General features: G+C 36.5%; 3 protein-coding genes across 5 annotated transcripts; all 3 read left to right on the top strand.

Annotated features, from left to right (window-relative positions):
* Window positions 1–256: 256 nt before the first annotated feature.
* LOC120250034 (U-box domain-containing protein 10-like) lies at window positions 257–3,674 on the top strand. Its single transcript, XM_039258773.1, has 4 exons — window positions 257–698; window positions 1,492–1,608; window positions 1,688–2,140; window positions 2,384–3,674. The coding sequence occupies exons 1-4, from the start codon at window positions 405–407 to the stop codon at window positions 3,464–3,466; spliced, it is 1,947 nt and encodes a 648-aa protein (XP_039114707.1). The 5' UTR covers window positions 257–404; the 3' UTR covers window positions 3,467–3,674.
* Window positions 3,675–4,319: 645 nt separating this feature from the next.
* LOC120283717 (DNA-directed RNA polymerase I subunit RPA12) lies at window positions 4,320–7,465 on the top strand. Its single transcript, XM_039290438.1, has 6 exons — window positions 4,320–4,407; window positions 4,532–4,647; window positions 5,375–5,415; window positions 6,785–6,865; window positions 6,956–7,012; window positions 7,123–7,465. Exons 2-6 carry the CDS (start codon window positions 4,536–4,538, stop codon window positions 7,198–7,200), a joined length of 369 nt encoding a protein of 122 aa, XP_039146372.1. The 5' UTR covers window positions 4,320–4,407; window positions 4,532–4,535; the 3' UTR covers window positions 7,201–7,465.
* Window positions 7,466–8,301: 836 nt separating this feature from the next.
* On the top strand, window positions 8,302–21,663 carry LOC120283339 (probable serine/threonine protein kinase IREH1). Of its 3 annotated transcripts, none has more exons than XM_039289993.1 (18): window positions 8,302–9,089; window positions 10,924–10,994; window positions 11,137–11,292; window positions 11,462–12,856; window positions 13,547–13,719; window positions 13,964–14,201; window positions 15,936–16,028; window positions 16,104–16,244; window positions 16,350–16,442; window positions 17,334–17,544; window positions 17,719–17,804; window positions 19,242–19,330; window positions 19,740–19,791; window positions 19,871–19,927; window positions 20,034–20,207; window positions 20,531–20,608; window positions 20,775–20,928; window positions 21,006–21,663. In XM_039289993.1, the coding sequence occupies exons 1-17, from the start codon at window positions 8,414–8,416 to the stop codon at window positions 20,859–20,861; spliced, it is 3,870 nt and encodes a 1,289-aa protein (XP_039145927.1). In that variant the 5' UTR covers window positions 8,302–8,413; the 3' UTR covers window positions 20,862–20,928; window positions 21,006–21,663. The 3 variants fall into 3 exon arrangements, with proteins under 3 accessions (XP_039145927.1, XP_039145926.1, XP_039145925.1); XM_039289992.1 differs by having other exon boundaries at window positions 11,107–11,292; window positions 21,157–21,663; XM_039289991.1 differs by having other exon boundaries at window positions 11,107–11,292.

The following is a 21,663-nucleotide window of genomic DNA, read 5'->3' as shown; positions in this document are numbered from 1 at the left end:
TACAAATGCAAAAATATTAGCACGTATCACATAAAAAAGGAACGGAGAAAGTACTACGGTGTAATTTTTTTTTCCATGAACGGTCTGATAAGAGTAACTCAACCAATGCCATGCCGATCAAAATGCATAGGTGAATATTAACCAAAATCCACGTGTCAAAAATCTATTAGTTATAAAAGCTGTCTAAGACCCAACAGCTATTAAAGTAGCTAATCAATCATATCATCACATCATCATGCAAGCACGTTCTCATACCTTCCCAAAAATCCAACTGTCTTCTTCTTCCCCCCAGTCACTCCTCCTATCCAACCTGTCCTTCCCGCGAATCTCGCCCTCTTTCTTCTTTAACCTAATTCCCTAATTCCCCCCCAAATGCTCTCCTCTTCTTCTCTTTCTCCGCCCCAATGGCCTCCGCCGCCGCCGCTGTAGCGGCTGAGCTGCTCGCCGTCGCCCGCGCATCCCCCTCTGCCTGCCCCAGCGCCGCCCAATTTCGCCCTGACTGCGCCCGCCTCGCCCGTAAGGTCTCCGTCCTTGCCAATCTCTTTGAGGAGATCCTTGACTTCTTCTTCGTCGCCACCACCGCCGCCGCCACCAATCCCCCCGTCCCGCCGGTTGATCAGTCGTTTTGCTGCTTGGATCTGCTCCTGCTTTCTCTCCGGGCCGTCTTGCGCTTCTTCTCCATCGTCGACTCCCGCTCTGTAAGTCTTACTGGTGGTGACTCCCTTTTCTCGTGATTCTTGTTGAGATTTCTGAACGAGTTTGGGGAATTAGAACGAAAGTTTGTTTTTAAAAAAATTGTATTCTATTGGATTTCTTGTCATTGTGTGTTATTGTGTTCCAATTCCAAATTGATGAAATTACTTTGAAGAGCATGAGCGCGGATTGTGAGTGACATATCTTTTCTATTACAGAATGTATTCATACTCTGGAAAACCTCATAGTTCAATATATTATTCCTATTGAACAGAGATTCATACCCTTTTGCTGATGCATAATGCATGGATTTTTGTTTTAGATGTGCATACAGGTAACTGCAACTGTTGCATATATATGTATTCCATGTTTGGGAACAAATTCAGGGATGATGAGGAGGAGAACATGTTTACCTCAGAATAATGCTAACTCCAAACTCAATGGACTAGGTAGCATAGCTTCTAGGACCTTAGTAAGTGTAAACTAAGTAATTCTTATTTTGAACATGCTAATGAACACTAATTCATACATTAATGATGTATTCTTTACTGGAATGTATGCCTTGTATATTGATGTAGAAGAATTTATGTTTCTTTCTGGTACCTGAGTGAGGTGAGAGAGTTTTGGATGTTAGTGTTTCTCTTCTGAAGCTGCACTGTATCATAAGATTTTGGTTTCCATATGATTATTATTGATAGTAGCAGTTTTTCTAAGCCTAAGTGATTTTTATGTGCTATCTTGTGGGTTGCATGCAGGTTATAAGCTTGGTCTGATAAATCTTTTGGTTTCCTCATTCAGGGTTTAGTGGGCAAGCATATTACCATCCAGTTTCAGTATGTGATATGGCAATTGGAGAGTGCTCTTGGTAACCTACAGTTTGACCATTTCAATATATCTGATGAAGTTCAAGAACAGGTATGAATTGTATTGCTGCTATAATTTCTTGATGCTTTGTATATCAATTTGGTTTAAGTTCTGATATGGCTGTTCTTAGGTTGAACTTGTGCGTTCGCAGCTGAGGAGATCTTTAGAAAAGCCAGAGACCCCAAATTTGCTTGTCTTCTCTGAAGTTTTTCAAGCACTATCTGACATTCATGGTATCAAAGACATATATCAAGAGTCCTCAAATACGCCCGCAGCATTGGAAATTGGGGGCACTGGTTATTCTGATCATGATATCCGAGAAATAATTGTGTTGGTTGCAGAAGTGAATGGAAAGTCTGACTATGATGTTGAACTAGTATTAGCGACTGTGATCCAAAGGCTTGGGAAGACTAAACTTGAGGATCTTTGTAACGTTGTTCTGAAAGATAAAGAACCTGACAATTCAAGCGAAAAGACTTTGGCTGAAATCAAGAAAGCCGACACACCAGTGATTCCAGAAGATTTTCGCTGCCCGATATCTCTGGAGTTAATGAAGGATCCTGTTATTGTTGCCACTGGTCAGGTATGATGTGATAGCATCAAATCCTTTTTAAAGCATGAAATAAATGAATTGCTAGTTTAGCAGGCCATTTAAGAGTTTAAAAAACGTAGTCTTAAGAATAAATCTCATTGTCGGTATGAAAATATAAGGACACCAGAAAAATCAGTCTCAAGTGCCAAACACTGACCGCCATTACTTTTCCAAATTTTTATATAAGAGCAACAGTATCTGTTTTATAATGCCTTATTGTGTTTGGATTTGCAGACCTATGAGCGATCCTTCATCCAAAGATGGATTGACTGTGGCAACCGAACATGTCCTAAGACTCAGCAAAGGCTCCAAAACCTGACACTGACCCCTAACTATGTTCTAAGAAGCTTGATCATGCAGTGGTGCGAAACCCACAGGATAGAGCAACCAAACAGATTGATCAATGGACGACTAAGAAAGAAAGATGGAACCTTTTATGAAATTTCTGGGGATAGAACTGCAATTGATGCACTGGTCCGCAACCTTTCAAGTGCATCAATGGAGGAGCAAAGGTCTGCTGCTGCGGAAATCAGATCACTGGCAAAACGAAGTACTGATAACAGAATCCTAATTGCTGAAGCTGGAGCTATACAAATTCTTATCGGGCTCTTGTCAGCTAATGACCAAAAGACCCAAGAGCATGCGGTAACATCTTTACTAAATCTTTCTATATATGAGCCTAACAGGGAAACCATCATGTTGGCTGGTGGCATTGTCCCCATAATTGAAGTCCTTAGAATGGGAAGCATGGAAGCAAGAGAGAATGCAGCAGCTGCTGTCTTTAGTCTCTCACTCAGTGACGAAAACAAGATAACCATCGGAGGTACAGCCGGAGCAATAGAAGCACTGGTTGAGTTGCTCCAGTGTGGGAGTTCTCGTGGAAAGAAAGATGCCGCAACAGCTCTATTCAACCTATGTATTTATCAAGGCAACAAATCTCGTGCTGTTAAGGCAGGAATTCTGAACCCTCTACTTGACATGCTCAAGGATTATTCGAGCAATGGAATGGTGGATGAGTCACTAACCATATTGTCAGTTCTTGTGAGTCATCAAGAGGCTAAGTCGGCTATAGCAAAATCTAACATGATACCGCATTTGATTGACCTGCTCCGGACAGGGCAGCCACGGAGTAAGGAGAATGCAGCTGCCGTATTACTCACACTCTGCAAGAAAAACTGCAACAACCTCGCATGTATAGGACGGCTTGGAGCAATTATTCCACTAACAGAGCTGGTGAATAGTGGCACGGAAAGAGCTAAGCGCAAAGCAACTTCCTTACTAGAGCATCTGAATAAGATGCAGACGATTTTATTGTGAAATTTATCTACCGATTTCCACCATTTGTCTGATTGTCTTATGCTTGTGTTTTGTACCAGTGACACCAACCATTGCTCATTGGTTTTTTATTCTTTAATTGTATTCTTTGCCAATTTGGGTAAATTGTTTCACTTCTCTTGTTGTTCTTGTATTGTTTAAATAAGAACACGGTGACTCGTGAAGGGTGAAATTTTTTTTTTTCCTGTAATTATGTTCTTTCTTCAGTGTTTTTAATGTGAATCCAATGACACATTGATCTTTTGTTACACAGCCTTGTTATGTTTGATAGTTCTATGTAAATCATTTGAGCATATAGGCTATTCAAGAGATGCTTTTCTTGCTTTTAGAGGTGTTAAGATAGCAAGCTTAGATTTTGACCTCCTAAGTGGTTCATGTTATATCTGTTTATTGATTATTTTTAGCCCAAATATCAAATTACAATTATACCCTTCTCTCAGAACATTTAAAATATAATTTGTATTCAAAATTATATTTTATTTACAACTAAAAATATGAATTATATCTTAAAAATTGTATATATATATATATATATATTTGTTGTAATTACCGGGTGGAGTTTTGTAATTTAATATGTGAATTCGAATATAAATTATTTAGTTGGTAATTATTTTTTTTGGAAAATAAATACTGTTTATTCAACATTGTGAACATAACCCCACATTGAACTTTTGTGAAAAGACAATATCGTGGTCATTTTGCCCGGGATATATTCATTTTCAATTTACCCAACTTAAAAACAGGGTCGGATCTTGGTAGGATCAAGGATCCGACCCGTTACCGTAAATCATATATATATATATATATATATATATATATATAAATAAGCAGGCATGCCAAGGTATTGGTTTCCCCCTCTGGTGACCTCGCTTCGAAGTCTCTCTAGACTCTCTTCAGCGGTTGCGAGCCGCCAAACCCTGCGAGTAATCATCTGATTTTTTATTCAATTTAATCAATTATTTTGTCTATTTTTTTCATCTAGATGTTGTTTTCTTGATGTTCATGGCGTTTGATCTGTGAATTTTTAATTGGGTGTTGGTGGAGTAGAGGGATGGCATGCAACCGCGATTTCTTGTTCTGTAGTTTGTGTGGGAACTTGTTGTCCTTGAACTCTCCCAGAGTCGCCAGCTGCGAGACTTGTGGATTCAAGCGCAATGCTAGAGGTGGAGCTTGTTTCTCTGCTCTTTTTGAGGTGTTTTATTCTTGATGGATTTTGAGTTATTACTTCCTTTTCTTATGTTATGATATACCTCAGAATGCATCTTTGTTTTTTGTTGTTGTTGATCCTCAATTTTGTGATAGTGAGGTCATGGTTGGTGCTTGATTGTATGCTTTTTAATCATATAAAATTGCATTTGGATATGTTTCGATTGAGGGAAAACAGAGGAAAGAAATTTAGGATCAGGTTGTGTTCAGAGTTTTGGTTGCAATGAAAAACTCATGTTGGGAAAGGTTTGTTTAGAGGTCAAGGTAGAGATTTTACATGAAAAGAAAGGAATAGACAATGAAAAAAATGGGTATGTTTGGTTTGAATCAAAATAGAGGAGGTAAAATAGCATAAAAATAGAAGAAAATTATTAGGGTGTGGTTGTTATTGTGTGGATATGTTTGCTCACACTAACAGTATATTCAAAATTTCTTTTTTATTGCTGCATTGTTTGTATCTAGTATCGAGGTGGAAGATGAACAATGATTTCTTGGTATGCCTTATTTCACTATCTAGCCAATGACTCCTGATACTTTGTCTTTTGTATTCATTTTATTAATCTTGTGTTGGTTGTATCCTTCACCGTTCATGTTATGTTGTCCATATTGCTTGGTAGCAGTAGATTTACTGTTATTCTATATCTTCTTGTTTGATAACCTTCTCATACAAAGTCATTGGTCCAGAGATAATTGGGAGAGAAATACGCTACAGTATCACCGCTGAGGTAATTTTTCCCACTGGTATCTGTTTGCTGCTCTACCTATTTTTATTTAAGCATGGTAACATCTTAATAGAAATCTGAAGATCAGTCTTAAACTCTTGCTTGGTTCAGGGTATGAAATTTATTATCAGACTTGATTTATGATATAATTGTTATAGGTAAATTTTGTAAACTACCTAGCTAGGAATATATTTTAGTCTTTGCTTGATAACCTGGATTTTTTTTTTTTTTTTGGTATAATACAACTCGGTTACCCTTTTCATGTCTTAATAAGATTAAATTATATAACAATACCTTCGTGCTATTTTATCCTTAAGTATTGTGATACTAGGCTATGCTGAAGCAGTTTGGACTGGTGATATGTACTATAGAAAGCTAGCGCTTGCAACATATCCAAGGTGGATGAGATCTAAATGTAGAAAATTAAGGTGTTCATAGATTGGGTTTTTGTTAGTTAGGCACACTTAATTATAAAAATCTTCATTGGAAGTATTGAAGGAGTGTAAAATGCCCAGAAAATAGGATTTCCATATATAAGAAGTGAACTAGTTCTTAATATCTATGGGCACCATCCCATGAGAATCTGATTACCATAATTGATTTCTTAAACAAAATCTTTGAAATTGATTACAACCTCTTGGATCTTGAGAAGCCAGTCACAATTCTCAAAACCATGACCCGAACATCCTTTCATGAATAACTTGCCAAATTGAGCTGTTGGCAATGATGACATTGAGTGTTTTGTTTGAAGGTAGTTCTCGTGTTCACAACAGTTGCTCATGTAGCACCATTGATTGGCTTTCCTACTAGGGTTTCAGATATGGACTCTAGCATTGTAGGTTACTTCTTCCCAGAGGTTGTTGTAGAGAAGCTTTCTGATTCGTTTTTATGATTTTCTAGAGTAATTTTCCAGACTTTGTACTGGAGTATTTCTTCATACTTGGTTTCGTTTATCCAAATGGATGCACTAAGAAACTAAATTTATCATAAGAAATTTCCTAGCTGCTTTGCTATCAGGTGTCATCAGCATCTGGGCTCATGAAGTGCTAATCATTAGGCATCCTATTTAAGAACATCAATTTCTCAGATGATTTACTTCATTTTGGTAATTAGTATTATTTTCTAATTTTTAATCTTTCAATTTTAAATTAATGCTACTGTTTGAGAGAGAGAGAGAGAGAGAGAGAGAGAGAATCCTGAAAGAGGCTTCTCCTCTTGCTGCTTCCGTGAAATGCTTATCTAACATAGAACTTGTCTTGACATGCTCGTGCTACTCGAAATTGCTCTATGTGCTCATCTTAAATTACTTGGAAAATTCTTTTACTACAACTTTTAAAGAATCATTGTATCCTTGATCTTCTTTCCATTACAGGATATTATAAGGGAGCTTAATATGGAACCAATATTGTCCCGTGAAACTGACCGGGAGAGTGAAAAAGTCAATAGGGCAGTTGTAAGTAAAAACTTGTTCTGCCAATAAGCTTTGTTCCACACGCATCTAAATTATTCCATTCGTCGCCCTTATTATATCTGTTCATTATAGGTAAACGAACGATGTCCTCAGTGCAATCACCCCCAGCTTGAATATTACACCAAGCAGGTTTTTTGGTTGCCTTTCTTGGAATTAGTCTTCACTTCATCTCTTTGCAACATATTTTCTCATTCTTGTGTATCCACACTATGACAATCCCTTGCTATGCTTCATTGCAGTTACGATCGGCCGATGAAGGGCAAACCATTTTCTACGAATGCCCGAGTTGCTTTCACAAGTTCTCACAAAACACATAGGAAAACTTTCAGCTTTTCCTTGTGCCTGGTACAAACCATTTTAGGTTTAAGAAGACTGCTCTCTTCTCCAAGTTTTTGATATATTTTCCAAATTTATATATCAAATGAGTTTGTAATTCAAGTTTTTAATCCAAAACTGAAACTTGTGTAGTATTTATGTCACTGAGAGATGTTCTCTTCTTGTAACAGTAATCTTCAGCCAAGTTTGTGATGGAATTGTTTACCAAAATAGTGATCTAAATACATGATCTCTCTTTATTTGTCATTGTTATACAAATTTGATAACTCATTAATTTACTCTTTAATGCTTTTGTAATAATAGTTTTTTATTTGGTTTTTTTTGCATAAAAACTAATTCCAAGCTTGATTTATTCCATCTATATATTCCTTTCTAAGTTGTGAGAAATCAAATTAACCTTTATTATATAGTATCTTGCTTTATGATATTAATAAATCACTGCTCTCTTTGTAGTTTTGTATATTTATGCTTGCTTGGTCAATTAGGAATTCATGAATTAAGAAAAATAAAATAAAATAATAGAATTCAATGTTTGAAACCGAAAGCAATTACCCCACTTTTTAAGTTATATTAAAATCAATATTGTTTTTCAAAAATTAGCTAAATAAAAATAAAAGGAAAAAAAAGGGGTAAACAAATTGAGTCAATAAAAGGGCAGCCATGTCAATGACGTGGTCAGATTCACACAAAGAACTTTTCCATCCTGTTAAACAAAACCACTCTTTAACCACCGCCCCCTCTCAAATCAGTCTTACTAAACCTACTCCTCATACGTGTCAAACTCTCAAATTCAAACACGTGCCTCATTTTCTCTCCAATTTTCCCATAATTTCATATCAGATAATTCTATAAAATTATTAATAATAATAAATAAAATTAAACGGATCCAGCGATATAATCCAGACCCGATAAAGTTTCTGGTCAGGTTCCATGGCCGCCAACGCAAGCCAGAGCAGGGGGACCACGTGACAATTGCATCAAGATCTGTGCTTGATCCTAATCTCGAAGGTGATCGTGTGGTTGATCAGTCCGGTGACCTAAAGACTAGAAAAGAGAGAAGAGAATAGAAGTAGAATGGAGTGTTCCCTGAGTCATTGTCCGAAATGCTCGTCTGAGAACGCGGTAGCGGAATCGGAGGAGGAGAAGGGGAAGTGAGACGCCGGCCGGCGATAAAGCTCCGGTGGGACGACGGAGATGGTCTTCAAGACCCGCTTCTTCTCGTCTTCCAAGAAGTCCGATTCGTCTGGAAGTAGCCCACGCACCCCTACCCGATCGGAGAAGAAGAAATCCAAGCCCTCACCTACCGCTGTGTCTGCCGAAGCTGCCTCCTCTGGAAGCGGAGGTGGAGGATGTCGGCAGACCTTTGTGAGAGATCCTGCCAAGAAGCAACCACAGCAGCAGCAGGATCAGAAGAAGGATAAGGGTTTTAAGGGTGAGGAGCCGGCTGCGGTGGTGGCGGCGGCGGCGGCTAGGTCGCGGACAGCCCCCGCGAAGTTGAAGAAAGGGACGGTGATCAAGGATGGGGCAGAGGCGGGGTCTCTGTCCCCGATCATGGCTTCATCGTTGGGATTGAACCGGATCAAGACGAGATCCGGCCCTCTGCCGCAGGAGGGGCATCGGTCCGAGCATAGGATCGCGGTTCTTGGGACAAGTAACTTGGGCAGGAGTTCGGCTGATGGGTGCTCGACCTCGGGTTCGTCGGCGTCCAAGGGGCTGGGGCTAGGTTCAGCGGCGGGGAAGAGTAGTGGGAAGAAGAAGGATGGTTGGGGGTTGGAGAAGGTTCCAGAGTCGCACGCGAAGGAGTGGGGAGGTACTGAGGTCCGGTTAGGGCAGCAGTTGAGGAATGGCGAGTCTTCTGCTGCCCAGATGGGTATAGTTTCTTTGAGAGCTTTTTAAATTCTGATCCTTCATTGTTGGCTGAATACATTAATAATGTGCTACTGCGGGATGTGATTAGCTAAGAGTATTTGCTGTAAATGACCTCAATTTGCTTGAATCCTTGCTTGATTATGCTATACTTTAGGCTTATGATCTGCTGATTTGATGAGTGTTAGCTAAAGATAATAATAAAAATAATAACTAACTAAAAAGATAATGGAAGCCAAAGCAAAAGATGGTTCAGTTTAGGCAAGAGCTTTTTTGGAGAAGATGATGGTGGGTAATAGGGATATTCTCATTGTTAAAGTATTAGATTTGCTGACTATAGGCTTTGATTGCTTAGGATGTATGTAAAAATCATAACTAGGTTCTAGTGTGACAGGTTGCTTGTTGATTGAGGAGAATTTACTGTTGTCATGCCATTGCCGGTATCTTTAGGTTTAGAATACGACAAATGAAGAATCTCATTTCTTAAAATTTTTATTATTGTAGCAAATTTTCATTTTATGCTTCTTGTTTATACCTATTTTTTCTGAGATTGCTGGCTGGATATGAACTCTTGGTCATAGATATTATGATGTTTGAAATCAATTATGCATGTTTATGAATATATATAGGGTGACAATCCTTGAATGCATGCAAAATCACAATTTCCTGTTTCTTTACTAGGCTATTCCTTATATAAATGCACCCTTGTTGCTATTACATGCCGTTTGATCCTTTCTTTGCCAGGGCTAGATGTCTACACTAGCTTGTAGAAACAGACTGTTTAGAATAAGATAGTTAATGCGAACACCTTAATGACTCAATATGGCACTAATTGCTGAATCTGATTCTAGCTATATCATTTTGCTCATTATTATTATGTTTTTTTTTGGTCAAAATTAGTATTATATCATGTGAGGTTTGAAATGGACAGTATCAACTGCAATTAGCAAATTATGTAGATTTGATTAACTTGTTTGAATTAAGTGCATTCTTTGGATCATTTTCAAGATGTTATTGTTGGTGGATGATTTAAAGTTTTATAATTTCAACGAGTATCAATTGTTTTGAAATTTTGATACTTTTATATGGATACTATGGATTATAAGTCAGACAATATCTATACCAAAGTTTGTTGATGACCATGGCTGTTGACTTAAATTGATCAGAGTGTTGAACTGTGGAATTTGTCATGGTTGATATATAACCTAAATAAAAAATAAGGTCTAGGAAATTAAACAAAATCTCTCAGTGCGTGGGTTGGTGTTGCCCAAGCTGGGTTAGGACAAAGATTTCCAGGATAAATAAAAGGTGTTTCCATAGAGGTTTTAGTTTTTATTTGCATGTTCTTGTTAATTCAAGTCCGCCTAGCTACTTCATTATTAAGTTTGGCAACTTGGTTAAAAATAAAATACGTTTGACTTTTCCAATAATAAATTGTTAAGCTGGCCCCTAGACCATGTAATGATTATGTTTTTTGACCATTGTTTTATAATTCCACTTATATATTTGTTTCGCTAATTTTTGACTTGCAACTTCTTTTTGTTTCCTCATTCAACTGACTAGGTAGTTGTAATTGTCATGCTATTAATACATTCTCTATTGTAGAGGCATTCTTGAGTTTCATGGTTGATGGTGTAAAGAAAGTATAATTTCATTTTTGTTTTGTGGTTAATTTGATTTATTATCTAAAGCCAGACAGTTTTGTCTTTTGTTTTCCTTTCATTAAAGAAGCTTTAATTTTCAATTTTGGCCCAAAGACATTTTTGCATCTGAGAATTATTTAATTAGTGCAGTCAACTAAATCAAAAATTTAATTCCTTTATGCCCTTAAACTTTAGGAAAAATTGCTTCTTCTTGGAGTCATTCCGGAGAGTTAAGAAGTTCTGCCGGTGGCAAGTTGGAAGCTGAGGTAATAAAAATTTTCTCTTCCTCTCTTTAAGATGGAAGAATATATGATCTTAAATTTTTATATTAACTCCTAGAGTTATTTGTATTATTTATCTATTCAATCGCTGATGCAGTTATCATATGATGGCTGTGAAATACCAAAGGAGTCTGAATCTCCTCGTTTTAAAGCCATTATGCAGGCTACAAGTGCTCCTAGGAAGAGGCATCCTACAGACATAAAAAGCTTTTCACATGAGTTGAACTCTAAGGGAGTGAAACCATATCCATTTTGGAAACCAAGAGGCTTATATAATCTAAAGGTTAGAATAACCTAGATACTTGCACGAATTTTCTTATCAGTCTTTGATCAAGTTCTTTAGTTTGTTTATGTGTTACTTTGTTGCTCTTATGGTGACATATACCCTGCTTGAAGATGTGGGGTTGATTTGTGTGTATTCATTCTTGTCTCTTACTTTTTATTATATACAGGAAGTTCTGGAAGTCATTCAAGTAAGATTTGAGAAAGAAAAGGAAGCAGTTAACTCAGAATTGGCTGTTTTTGCTGGGGAGTTGATTGGCATAATGGAAAAGAATGCTGAAGGCCATCCTGAGTGGAAGGAAACTTTGGAAGATTTGTTGTTGCTTGCTCGGAGCTGTGTTGTTATGACTCCGAATGAGTTCTGGCTCCAATGTGAAGGCATTGTTCAAGATTTGGATGATCGTCGTCAGGAAGCCCCTATGGGGGTGCTGAAGAAACTGCATACCCGCATGCTTTTTATCCTGACACGTTGTACCAGATTGATCCAGTTCCACAAGGAAAGTGGGTTCGCCGAAGATGAACTTATTTCTGATCTTCCAGAACCAAAGATCGCATATTCTGCTGATAAAAAGATTTTATCAAGATCAGAAAGGGACAATAAAGATGCTGTCTCTTCAAAAGGCACTACTGATGCAGCTGCTTCAAGGAAATCTTACAGTCAGGAACAACATAGTCTGAAATGGAAAACAAGCCATGAGATAAAACCTTTAAATTTTTTCTCACCTCTTGAAGTAGAAAATGCAAAGGATGTGGATTCTTCTCCAACCAGGGATCGCATAGCTTCTTGGAAACCTCTTCCTTCACCTGCAGTGAAACCCCAAAAAGAGAGTAGTCCAGTGGAAGATGTACTTTCTGACAGGAAATCTGAGCCCTTGCAGCATTCAACTAATCGGGGAATTACTGGTGAACTCACAACAAATAATCTTCCTGAATTACCTAGTTCGGAAGATTCTTCTGTGCATACTTCAGCTCCTTCAAAGCATCAACACAAAATTTCTTGGGGATACTGGGCAGATCAGCAGAATATTTCTGAAGACGATTCAATAATGTGCCGCATTTGCGAAGAATATGTTCTGACTTCTTTTGTGGAGGACCATTTAAAAATATGTGCTGTTGCTGATAGGTGTGATCAGAAAGGTTTAAGCGTCGATGAGCGTCTTATCAGGATTGCAGAGACCCTTGAGAAGATGATAGAGACGTACTCGCAGAAAGACCTGTATAATGCTGGTGGAAGCCCAGATGTTGCGACAAAGATTTCTAACTCTAGTGTCACTGAAGAATCTGATGTTCTTTCTCCAAAACTTAGTGACTGGTCTCGGAGAGGGTCTGCAGACATGCTTGATTGTCTGCCAGAGGCTGAGCACACTAATTTCTTGGATGACCTGAAGAGCCTTCCATCAATGACTTGCAAGACTCGATTTGGGCCAAAGTCTGATCAAGGGATGGCCACGTCATCAGCAGGAAGCATGACTCCTAGGTCTCCTTTAATGACACCCAGAACCAACCATATAGATATGCTTTTGGCAGGGAGAAGTGCACTTTCTGAAAGTGAAGATATCCCACAGGTAGCTTGTTATCTGGTTTTATTGACTCGAGGGTCTAATATTTTGTTAAACAACTCATTTTCTTGCTAAAATTTCTAGTCCAAGATCCAAGTGTACATTTGCATCATTAACACTTTTGTGCAATGATTCCAATTTCATATTCTCTTGACTAATTTTATTATTTTCAAGCCTTTAGAACTTTTACTTAGCATTTCTCTTTTCGTTTTAGCTATCCGTCAACATAAGATCAGAAGACATAATTATATTAAATTTTTGCTTTTTTAACATTTCAAATGTGGAACGCTGTTAATTTATTTTATTTTTTTCTCATTGTGATGATGCTTACTTTTTGATACCATCTTCTCAGTCATCCTTTAAGTTGTTTTATATCAATTGCCAGCTAGAAGTTTGATTCACTTCCCCTCTTATTCTGTGACCATTCAATGTAACCAAGAGCGACTTTCCTTGCAAGGGCCAATGCTCATTATAATACTAATACATCTAAAGAATTGGTTGAGATTGAAACACATGAAGCTTATTTTTATTTTTCATTTATTTATTTATTTTAGGTCTATTGTTTGGAATAGCTATATTAGCTATGGTATCTATTGCATCATTTGTGAAGCTTGCTTGTAATGCTTATGATTTTTTTAATTGCTGTATATTTTACCATGGCAAGTAAACTCACAATCAATCTTTGAACTGGTGCAGATTATTGAACTTGCTGACATTGCTCGATGCATTGCAAGGACAGCCGTGGATGAAGAGCTTTCTTTGTCATACTTGGTATCATGTGTGGAAGATCTACAAGAGGTAATCAGTCGCAGAAAGCATGAGGCACTTACAGTGCAGACCTTTGGAGCCCGCATAGAAAAACTTCATAGGTGAATACAACATCAACTCACAACCTCCTTTATATATATATATATATATTGGCATCTCATTGTGCATCTTAGTAACAGTAAAAATTGTTAGGAACACATTTCTTCTAAATTATTTGTTTTAATATGTTATCGCCATCTGGTTTTTTCTTATTTATGTCCCAGTTATTCATTTCATTATTTAGATATTGGTTAATGTAGTGGCGATTTTGCTAGTTATACCTGCTAACCAGTTGGAACTTTGTAGGGAAAAATACTTGCAGCTTTGTGATGCAGTTGATGCTGAAAAAGTTGATGCAACAAGCACTGTAATGGATGAAGATGACGATGTTGTTCGTAGCTTGAGAACAAGTCCTGTTCACCCCATCAATAAGGAGAGGACATCAATTGATGATTTTGAGATAATTAAACCAATCAGTCGTGGAGCTTTTGGACGTGTTTTCTTGGCAAAGAAGAGAACCACTGGAGATCTCTTCGCAATAAAGGTACTTTATGCTAGTGTCCTAATAGAATAGCTTTTATCATTCTTTCGTGATATTGCAATGCTCTTCCTTTTAACATGATCCCCAAAGAAATGACGAGGGCTTTCTAGCTTCCCTCCTTTTTATAGTAATTTGTTCCCTGGTTCATTCCTTTTTGTAGTAATAAAGTTGTTGTTTTTGAACTCATGGATGATGCTTAAGTGCTATTAGTGGGGCTGTAATGTGCATGGTTGTTGAATTTATAAATCCATACTCATTGCAAAACCCAAACTGAAGTTGTATTGGTCCATACTCAAAGTGGGTGAGAATATAAAGTTACGTATTTCCTGATCCATGTAGGGCTAAACTTAACTGGAAGGAAATTCAGGCTTGAGGAAAATAAAACCGGAGCAGCTGAGTTTGGCCTTCAACTGGAATTTCTGAGTCAAAACCTGAAATTTCTTTTCTCGTTAATCCAGCTAAACTCATTAGCCTCCCTAAGCATCAGTTTTTTTTCATAGAGAATAGCTCTTCCATATGTTTGAGAAGTATATTCACTGAATATTGCTGTTCTAGTTCAAGTCCAGTGAACGGACACATTATTTTGGCTTTTGTAGCATAAGAAAGCTAAATTGCAATGGTGTTTGGCTTGTGACTTTTTTAAAGTCAAATAAATCAAATAAAAAGTCTCAATGTGAATCTTTGTGTTTGAAGCTTGTCGAGTTTTCATGGATATTTGTTAGAATAGTGGCTTTTAAGTAAATCCTAAAGAAAGTAAATGATCTTCGACCCAACTTATTGAGAGTGATTCAGTTTGTCATTCAAGCACTAGCTGAATGCCAGGTTTATTGATTTGTCTTTTAAACAATATTGCAAAAATTTGACATATATTATTTGCACTTTATATTGGATTAGGCATCCTGCATTGTTACATTACTGAGTTCCTCTTTTATGGGAATTTTCTTTGTTTATATACTTGAAACTTTTCTTACTAAATGGTGTTCCTGTTGCCCTTCATATGTATCATATGGAGGGTTTTTGTTGTCTCATTATCAAAATCCACCTTAATAGGCTGCTGACCTTTATTTTAGCATAGTAGTAGTACCCACTTGATGTTTGTCAGCTTAAAGGTTCAAATGAATGCTTATTTTGGATTTTTTTTTTTTAATTGTTTGGATTTATCTAATGCATGGGATGAGAACTTCCTTCCATGATAGAGATGATTAGATTCGTGCTTTTTGTTGTCAATGCTGGTCATTCCTAATCTTGCTATTAGTTGGGCATGAAATGCATTATGTCATGGTAAATTTCTCAGAGCTTTAAATTTGACCACTCTTCCATTTTCAGTCTCTTGCATGTAAAGCTTACCTATGGTTTGCATTAGGTCTTCAGTGTGTTCTTTAGTGTTTCCAAAGCTGTTATGAGTGGCTGAACATCTTTTCATTCTTTTAATAATCATAGGATTAGGCAGCACTTGGTGTTTGCTATGGTACATCACTGCGTTTGAAGTAACATTTTTCCAGTAAACTTGAGACATTCCCCTTGCTATTTGTTTTTCTAGGCCTTCACCTGGATGAGATGTGATACTTGATTCTTCAAGACAGACATACATACATACATACATACATACATATGTTTATATTTCATCCACAGTTACTTATGTTGCACTCATTTTTTTATGTATTATATGTGATGAAGGCATTCTAATTCATATATGTGGGATTTATACATATGCTAATGAATCTGTTACATACCTAGGTTCTAAAGAAGGCAGATATGATCCGCAAAAATGCTGTTGAGAGTATTTTAGCTGAACGTGACATCCTAATATCAGTACGGAATCCTTTTGTGGTGAGTAAATTTAGCACTCAAGGTTCTCTATTTCTTCTAGAAGCTGACTGACCTTGTTTTCTCTGGGCCATTTAGGTGCGATTTTTCTATTCTTTTACATCTCGAGAGAACTTATACCTTGTGATGGAGTATTTAAATGGAGGTGACCTTTATTCCCTGCTAAGAAATTTAGGTTGCTTGGACGAGGAGGTTGCTCGCATATATATAGCAGAAGTTGTAAGCTCTGATTGACAGTTATTGTACTTTTTTGGTTTTGACACAATCTATTTATAATTCCTTTTCTGCTTATATATTCTATATGTAACCAATTATGACTTACAGGTCCTTGCTTTGGAGTATTTACATTCATTGCGTGTTGTCCATCGAGATCTGAAGCCAGATAATCTGCTAATTGCACATGATGGTCATATCAAGGTAAAATAACATGCATATTCAGATTTTAAAGCTGGTCGGTTAATTTTAATACTGAATATTCTTATTAAATATGTTTGCTAGAAACCAAGAGTTAGTTTGTGTAGGGTAATTTGTTTCTAGCAACATATTTAATATGAATATGCAGTATTAACATTAACTGCAATATAGTCATTGGCTTGCCAATCTTAATTTAATTTGTAATGAAATTTATAAATGTGCTTCAACTTTTCTAGAGGGATGTCCATATATTTTTTCTTTTCATCTCTTAAATATTGGATAATATGTGTTTTGCAATTCGTAAATAGCCAAATTAGCTAAAAATGGTAATACCACTTATTATCATGCTTTCATGATATATATATATATATATATATTTGTGAACATGTACCAATGTTTAATACACTATTTTGTTTGTTGTCAGTTATTTAGGCCTTGTCTTGACCATGATAATTGCCTTAAGGGTGAGCATATTTCACGAGATTTTTCAAACAACTGATGGATAAGAAATGCCAAAAGCTGGTGATTTGAACAAAAAAATAGCTCTTTCTAATCAATGCTAAAAAGAAAAAAAAATGTTCAGATCCATATCTTCTGTAAACATTAAATTTCTCTGCTGATTGATTAGAAATAGTTGTGTTTTATAGATATAAATCCAACTGACTTAGAAAATTTACTGCCACCTTTGAAAAGTCTCAATTTGGATTATTTAGCCTGTTTACATCATAACCCTGTGTTCAATTTGCTTTTTTATTTTTGTATTTAATTGACATACACCAATTTGATTCTAGCCTTGTAGGTACTTATTACGTTTATGTGAGTTCCTAAGGAAAAGCCTTAATGGCTAAGCATATGGCCATATTTCTCATTATTTTATGATCCACAAATGAACAGTTGACAGATTTTGGACTTTCAAAAGTTGGTCTCATCGACAGTACTGACGATCTAGCTGGTCCGGCTGTTAGTGGAGCATCACTTCTTGGAGAAGATGAACCTCAGTTCTCTGAAACTGAGCAGCTGCATCAGCGAGAACGGAGGAAGAAACGCTCTGCTGTTGGGACCCCTGATTATCTGGCGCCAGAGATTCTTTTAGGAACAGGGCATGGTTAGTATATAACTACACTATACTTGTCTTCAGAATTTGCTGAGGTTAGACTACAGAGTAGACTGTGTTGGCCTGGTTACAGCTTGGCACATATACAACCGGAGCTGCTATAGATGTCCTGTTTGTGGGTATTCTGCCATTTAATTAAGATGTACTTTGAATTAATCTTTACAGGTGCTACTGCTGATTGGTGGTCTGTTGGTGTTGTTCTTTTTGAGCTAATTGTTGGAATTCCACCCTTCAATGCGGAACATCCACAGGTTTTTCTCCATAGACATAATTACTCACTTCTACTTTACTCTCTTATATATATAAGGTTGGGGCATTTTATGCTTCTGATGAGACGTGATACGATGATGTGATTTTATGGCAATGTAGTGGTTTCCTTTTGGATAAGGAATTATGAAAGAAAATTTTGGTTTTTTGTCGGATTCTTGCTAACAAAAGCATAATTTTAATGTTTGGGAAAGGAGATGGAAAAGTACAGAATATTATTGAAATAATATTAAGAAAAAAGTCAATACATGCTCTTCTGTTTGCTTGTCCATCTCATTTCTTTTTTCAACCAAATACAAGAAAAGGATTTTCTTCTTTTCTTTTCTTTTCTTCCATTTTCCCTTACACATTTAAAAGCTGGACAGTTTCTTGTTGAATCCTGATGTACTTCAAATTATTAAAGTTCCCATAAATCAGCTTCTCTGTTTTCCTCTAGCCTACCATAGTCTTTAAATTCATTCATAATTAGAGGAAAGCCTACCATAGTCTTTAAATTCATTCATAATTATTCTCTATTATTAATATTATTAATTGTTGCCAACATGCTGGTTTAAATATGTATTATTCCACAAAATATTTTTAGGGGGGAAAACAGGTTGGATATGATAATGTGACAAACTTACACAAGCCTTTAATACTTTCATTTGGGTCCTATGTTGCATGTTTGGGATGCAATCAAATGCATCCTTCTGTTATGCTTATCAAAATAGTTGTTAATGAGCATAAAAATGTAGGATGTAAGAAATGTGGAGCAAATCCTTATGTTTCCTATGATTTAGATGACAACTCTCTGTTTGAGAGGTAAGCAGCTGTTTTGTGATGTTTATGTTTAAGTAGCTAATTTTAGGGGTTCTATGTAATTATGCCAGTCTGTTTGGGAATATATATTAATACCCAATTTATTTTCAGCAATTATGCTTAGGAGTGATTCTTCTTAACATTGGTGGAACATCAACAGTTATGACCAATCAATTCCAAGTATTGTGGTTAAGTTTGTCATTCAATTCCAGAAACTTGTATTTCAATCTCATTTAAAAATATTAGCACTAGCCATTTTTAAAATTGTCTTGTTTCTCTTTTGTCATATTATGTCAAAATACTGCATTAGTTCATCATTATAGTTGAGGTGTTTTACAATTGTGAGTCCATCTTTAGGGTTGCCATCCCATCATTTGGATGCCACAGAGCCTAGTGTATTCATTTTCTTAACTGCATAAGGAGAGATATAATAATATTGTGCCATTAATATAGTATATTGCTTGAGCTATTCACATTGTGTATTCATACATTGTTTAAAAACTGCTGGTATGATAGTTAACCATTCACTTAACATTAGACACTTTATTTCATTAATTTTTCTCTTTGCATGTGTCACCAGATTTTAATGATTTTATTGCTTCTTTTCTGTTTTCTGCTTCCAGATAATTTTTGAAAATATTCTGAACCGTAAAATTCCTTGGCCCCAAGTACCTGAAGAGATGAGTTTTGATGCTCAAGATCTGATTGACAAGTAAGAAAATACATGTCATTCCAATTTCCCCATTTATGACTACAATTTTTATTTGATCCTTGAGCACCTTACTGTTTGATTGAGGTTCCCTTTCTTTTGTTGGTGGGTGTGATGCTAATATTTTGGTAAAATATGCATGTAAATTTTTCTGTTAAATTGTCTATCTTGAATTCTTTGGCGCAAAATTCTTCCTTCTTAATATGCATCAACTACAAAATTTTTCTTTGATATTTTTGTTTATTTTTTCTTAAGCTTTGGCTTTAATAGAATAAGCTTTTTAGTTTTTGTTCTTTTTTATTTTTATTTTTTTTGGCCCTCCACTTAAACTCCTGGTCCTGTTCTGCAAACCTTTTAACAAGCCTATTATCGCATGCATTAAATATTCACCTGTTATAAACTTCTACTCCAGACTGTTGACTGAAGATCCTAATCAAAGACTTGGAGCAAAAGGAGCCTCTGAGGTAGGTGACTGTTTTGAAATCATAGTAAACAAAGATGTGAAGAGTGATTTCAATTTTTTGATTTCTTATTATTGTCCAGGTGAAGAAACATCCATTTTTTAAAGATATTAATTGGGACACTCTTGCCAGACAGAAGGTTTGGCTCAGATACATTTTCTTATCCTCCCTCCAATGTTCATTGTTTTTTCTATATGCTTACACATTCCCTTCAATTCTTTAATTTCTTATTGTTGTTTCTGTAGGCTGCTTTTGTTCCCTCTTCAGAAAGTGCCCTTGATACAAGCTACTTCACCAGTCGTTATTCCTGGAATCCATCTGACCAAAATATTTATGAGGCGAGTGAGTTTGAAGATTCTAGTGATAACGGCAGTATAAGTCGTAGCAGTAGTTGTGTAAGCAATCGTCATGATGAACTGGTATGACCCTCACTCTAGTCATATACCTGGCTGTTGTCGAATTTTTTATTACATAAACGCTACTTGCTGTTGGATATGAATTTTCAAGAACAGCGGCAACACATACACTTGCTAATTTTTTCTATGTTGCACCATATATCTAACATCCAGTGATTATGGCTTTTATTGTAGTTTTCTATCTGCATCATTGGTGGATTTTAATCATATATGCATATGATACTATTTACTCACTGCATGTTTATTATTTACCACATTACACATGCTTTCACTCATGTGTTTCCTGCTCCATGGTTAAAAAAAAAAAAAAACAAACAAACAAACAGGGGGATGAGTGTTTGGGTCTCACTGAGTTTGAATCCAGCCCAGCAGTGAACTATTCATTCAGTAATTTTTCATTCAAGGTACATGAAATCACTCCATCACGCCAAAGTTGTTTAGTTTTTAAATCACTTAATTCTTTTTATCCTTAAATTCGATTTGCAAGTATAGAGGGATCGTATCATCACAGGAAGCCTTTAGGATCGTAAGATGTAGATAATTCCTCTAACTTAGTTGTTTGGTGATCAGAACCTGTCGCAGCTTGCATCTATCAACTATGACTTGCTCTCCAACAAGGGTTCGAAGGACGTACTACCAACAAACCCTGGCTCTTGACTGTTATGAAGTTGCCACCTTATGACTGAGCGAGGCAATATTGGTAGCTCATGTACAGCCTGTAAATGTAAGCATATGACTACATCTTTAAGTTTCCTTTCCCAATTGCTTCCTTCTTATTCCTTTGGTGCTATTAATTTTCAGACATAGGAGCTCAGTGCTGCATGCACCTCCTGAGATGTTACTTCCATATATAATATGCTACCTCCCTTCTCATGGAGCCACAGTTTTCCGTGGTTTAATTTCTTCGGTTTCTTGCCTTGCCTATGATGTAATGAGGTCTATTTGTCAACAGCTCTTTTGCATGTACATGTGACTGAACAGAGCACCTTTCATCAGTGGTTACTTCAACAAAGTTTATGAGAATGCGAGGCTAATATGTTATATTTCGCGACATTTCTCTGCAATCCAGTTTACAGGGTGTTTCTAATGGAGGTTCGACTTCCATTCGCCCCCGCCTCACTTTTGATTATTAAATACTTGAGAAGGCATTCAGCATCAATCAATCAACAAGCGCATGCTTTTTCGGTAAGACAGGTAAATTGCTCTCAAACCCACCACCACCGATTTGCTTATAAAAGCTATTACTAAGAAGTTATGTATGTGTTCTGGAGAGCCTGGAAGGAGGGTTAAGGATAAAAAGGCTGTCTCCATTTAAATTATAATTACTTATTTGTGTGGATGACAATAGAGTTATTTTGTAATTTTTTTTTGTTCGTTTTTTTGTAATTTTGTGATCCTTTTTATCATTGTGCCGAGTTGCTATTTTCCATTGTTGGGAAAGAAATGCAGGTTTAATATA

This window comes from Dioscorea cayenensis, chromosome 19 (assembly GCF_009730915.1).
Source record: "Dioscorea cayenensis subsp. rotundata cultivar TDr96_F1 chromosome 19, TDr96_F1_v2_PseudoChromosome.rev07_lg8_w22 25.fasta, whole genome shotgun sequence".
Taxonomy (NCBI): domain Eukaryota; kingdom Viridiplantae; phylum Streptophyta; class Magnoliopsida; order Dioscoreales; family Dioscoreaceae; genus Dioscorea; species Dioscorea cayenensis.
The sequence above is the reverse complement of the archived record's forward strand: the minus strand, read 5'-3'. Positions and strand labels throughout refer to the sequence as shown.

Coding starts and splice junctions, on each gene's coding strand:
- LOC120283717 (XM_039290438.1), top strand. CDS start 4,536: ATGGCATGCAACCGCGATTTCTTGTTCTGTAGTTTGTGTGGGAACTTG. Junction 6,866..6,955: donor AAAAAGTCAATAGGGCAGTT/GTAAGTAAAAAC, acceptor TGTTCATTATAG/GTAAACGAACGATGTCCTCA. Junction 7,013..7,122: donor TTGAATATTACACCAAGCAG/GTTTTTTGGTTG, acceptor GCTTCATTGCAG/TTACGATCGGCCGATGAAGG.
- LOC120250034 (XM_039258773.1), top strand. CDS start 405: ATGGCCTCCGCCGCCGCCGCTGTAGCGGCTGAGCTGCTCGCCGTCGCC. Junction 699..1,491: donor CCATCGTCGACTCCCGCTCT/GTAAGTCTTACT, acceptor TTCCTCATTCAG/GGTTTAGTGGGCAAGCATAT. Junction 1,609..1,687: donor CTGATGAAGTTCAAGAACAG/GTATGAATTGTA, acceptor GGCTGTTCTTAG/GTTGAACTTGTGCGTTCGCA.
- LOC120283339 (XM_039289992.1), top strand. CDS start 8,414: ATGGTCTTCAAGACCCGCTTCTTCTCGTCTTCCAAGAAGTCCGATTCG. Junction 12,857..13,546: donor AAAGTGAAGATATCCCACAG/GTAGCTTGTTAT, acceptor GAACTGGTGCAG/ATTATTGAACTTGCTGACAT. Junction 16,245..16,349: donor GCATATATATAGCAGAAGTT/GTAAGCTCTGAT, acceptor TATGACTTACAG/GTCCTTGCTTTGGAGTATTT.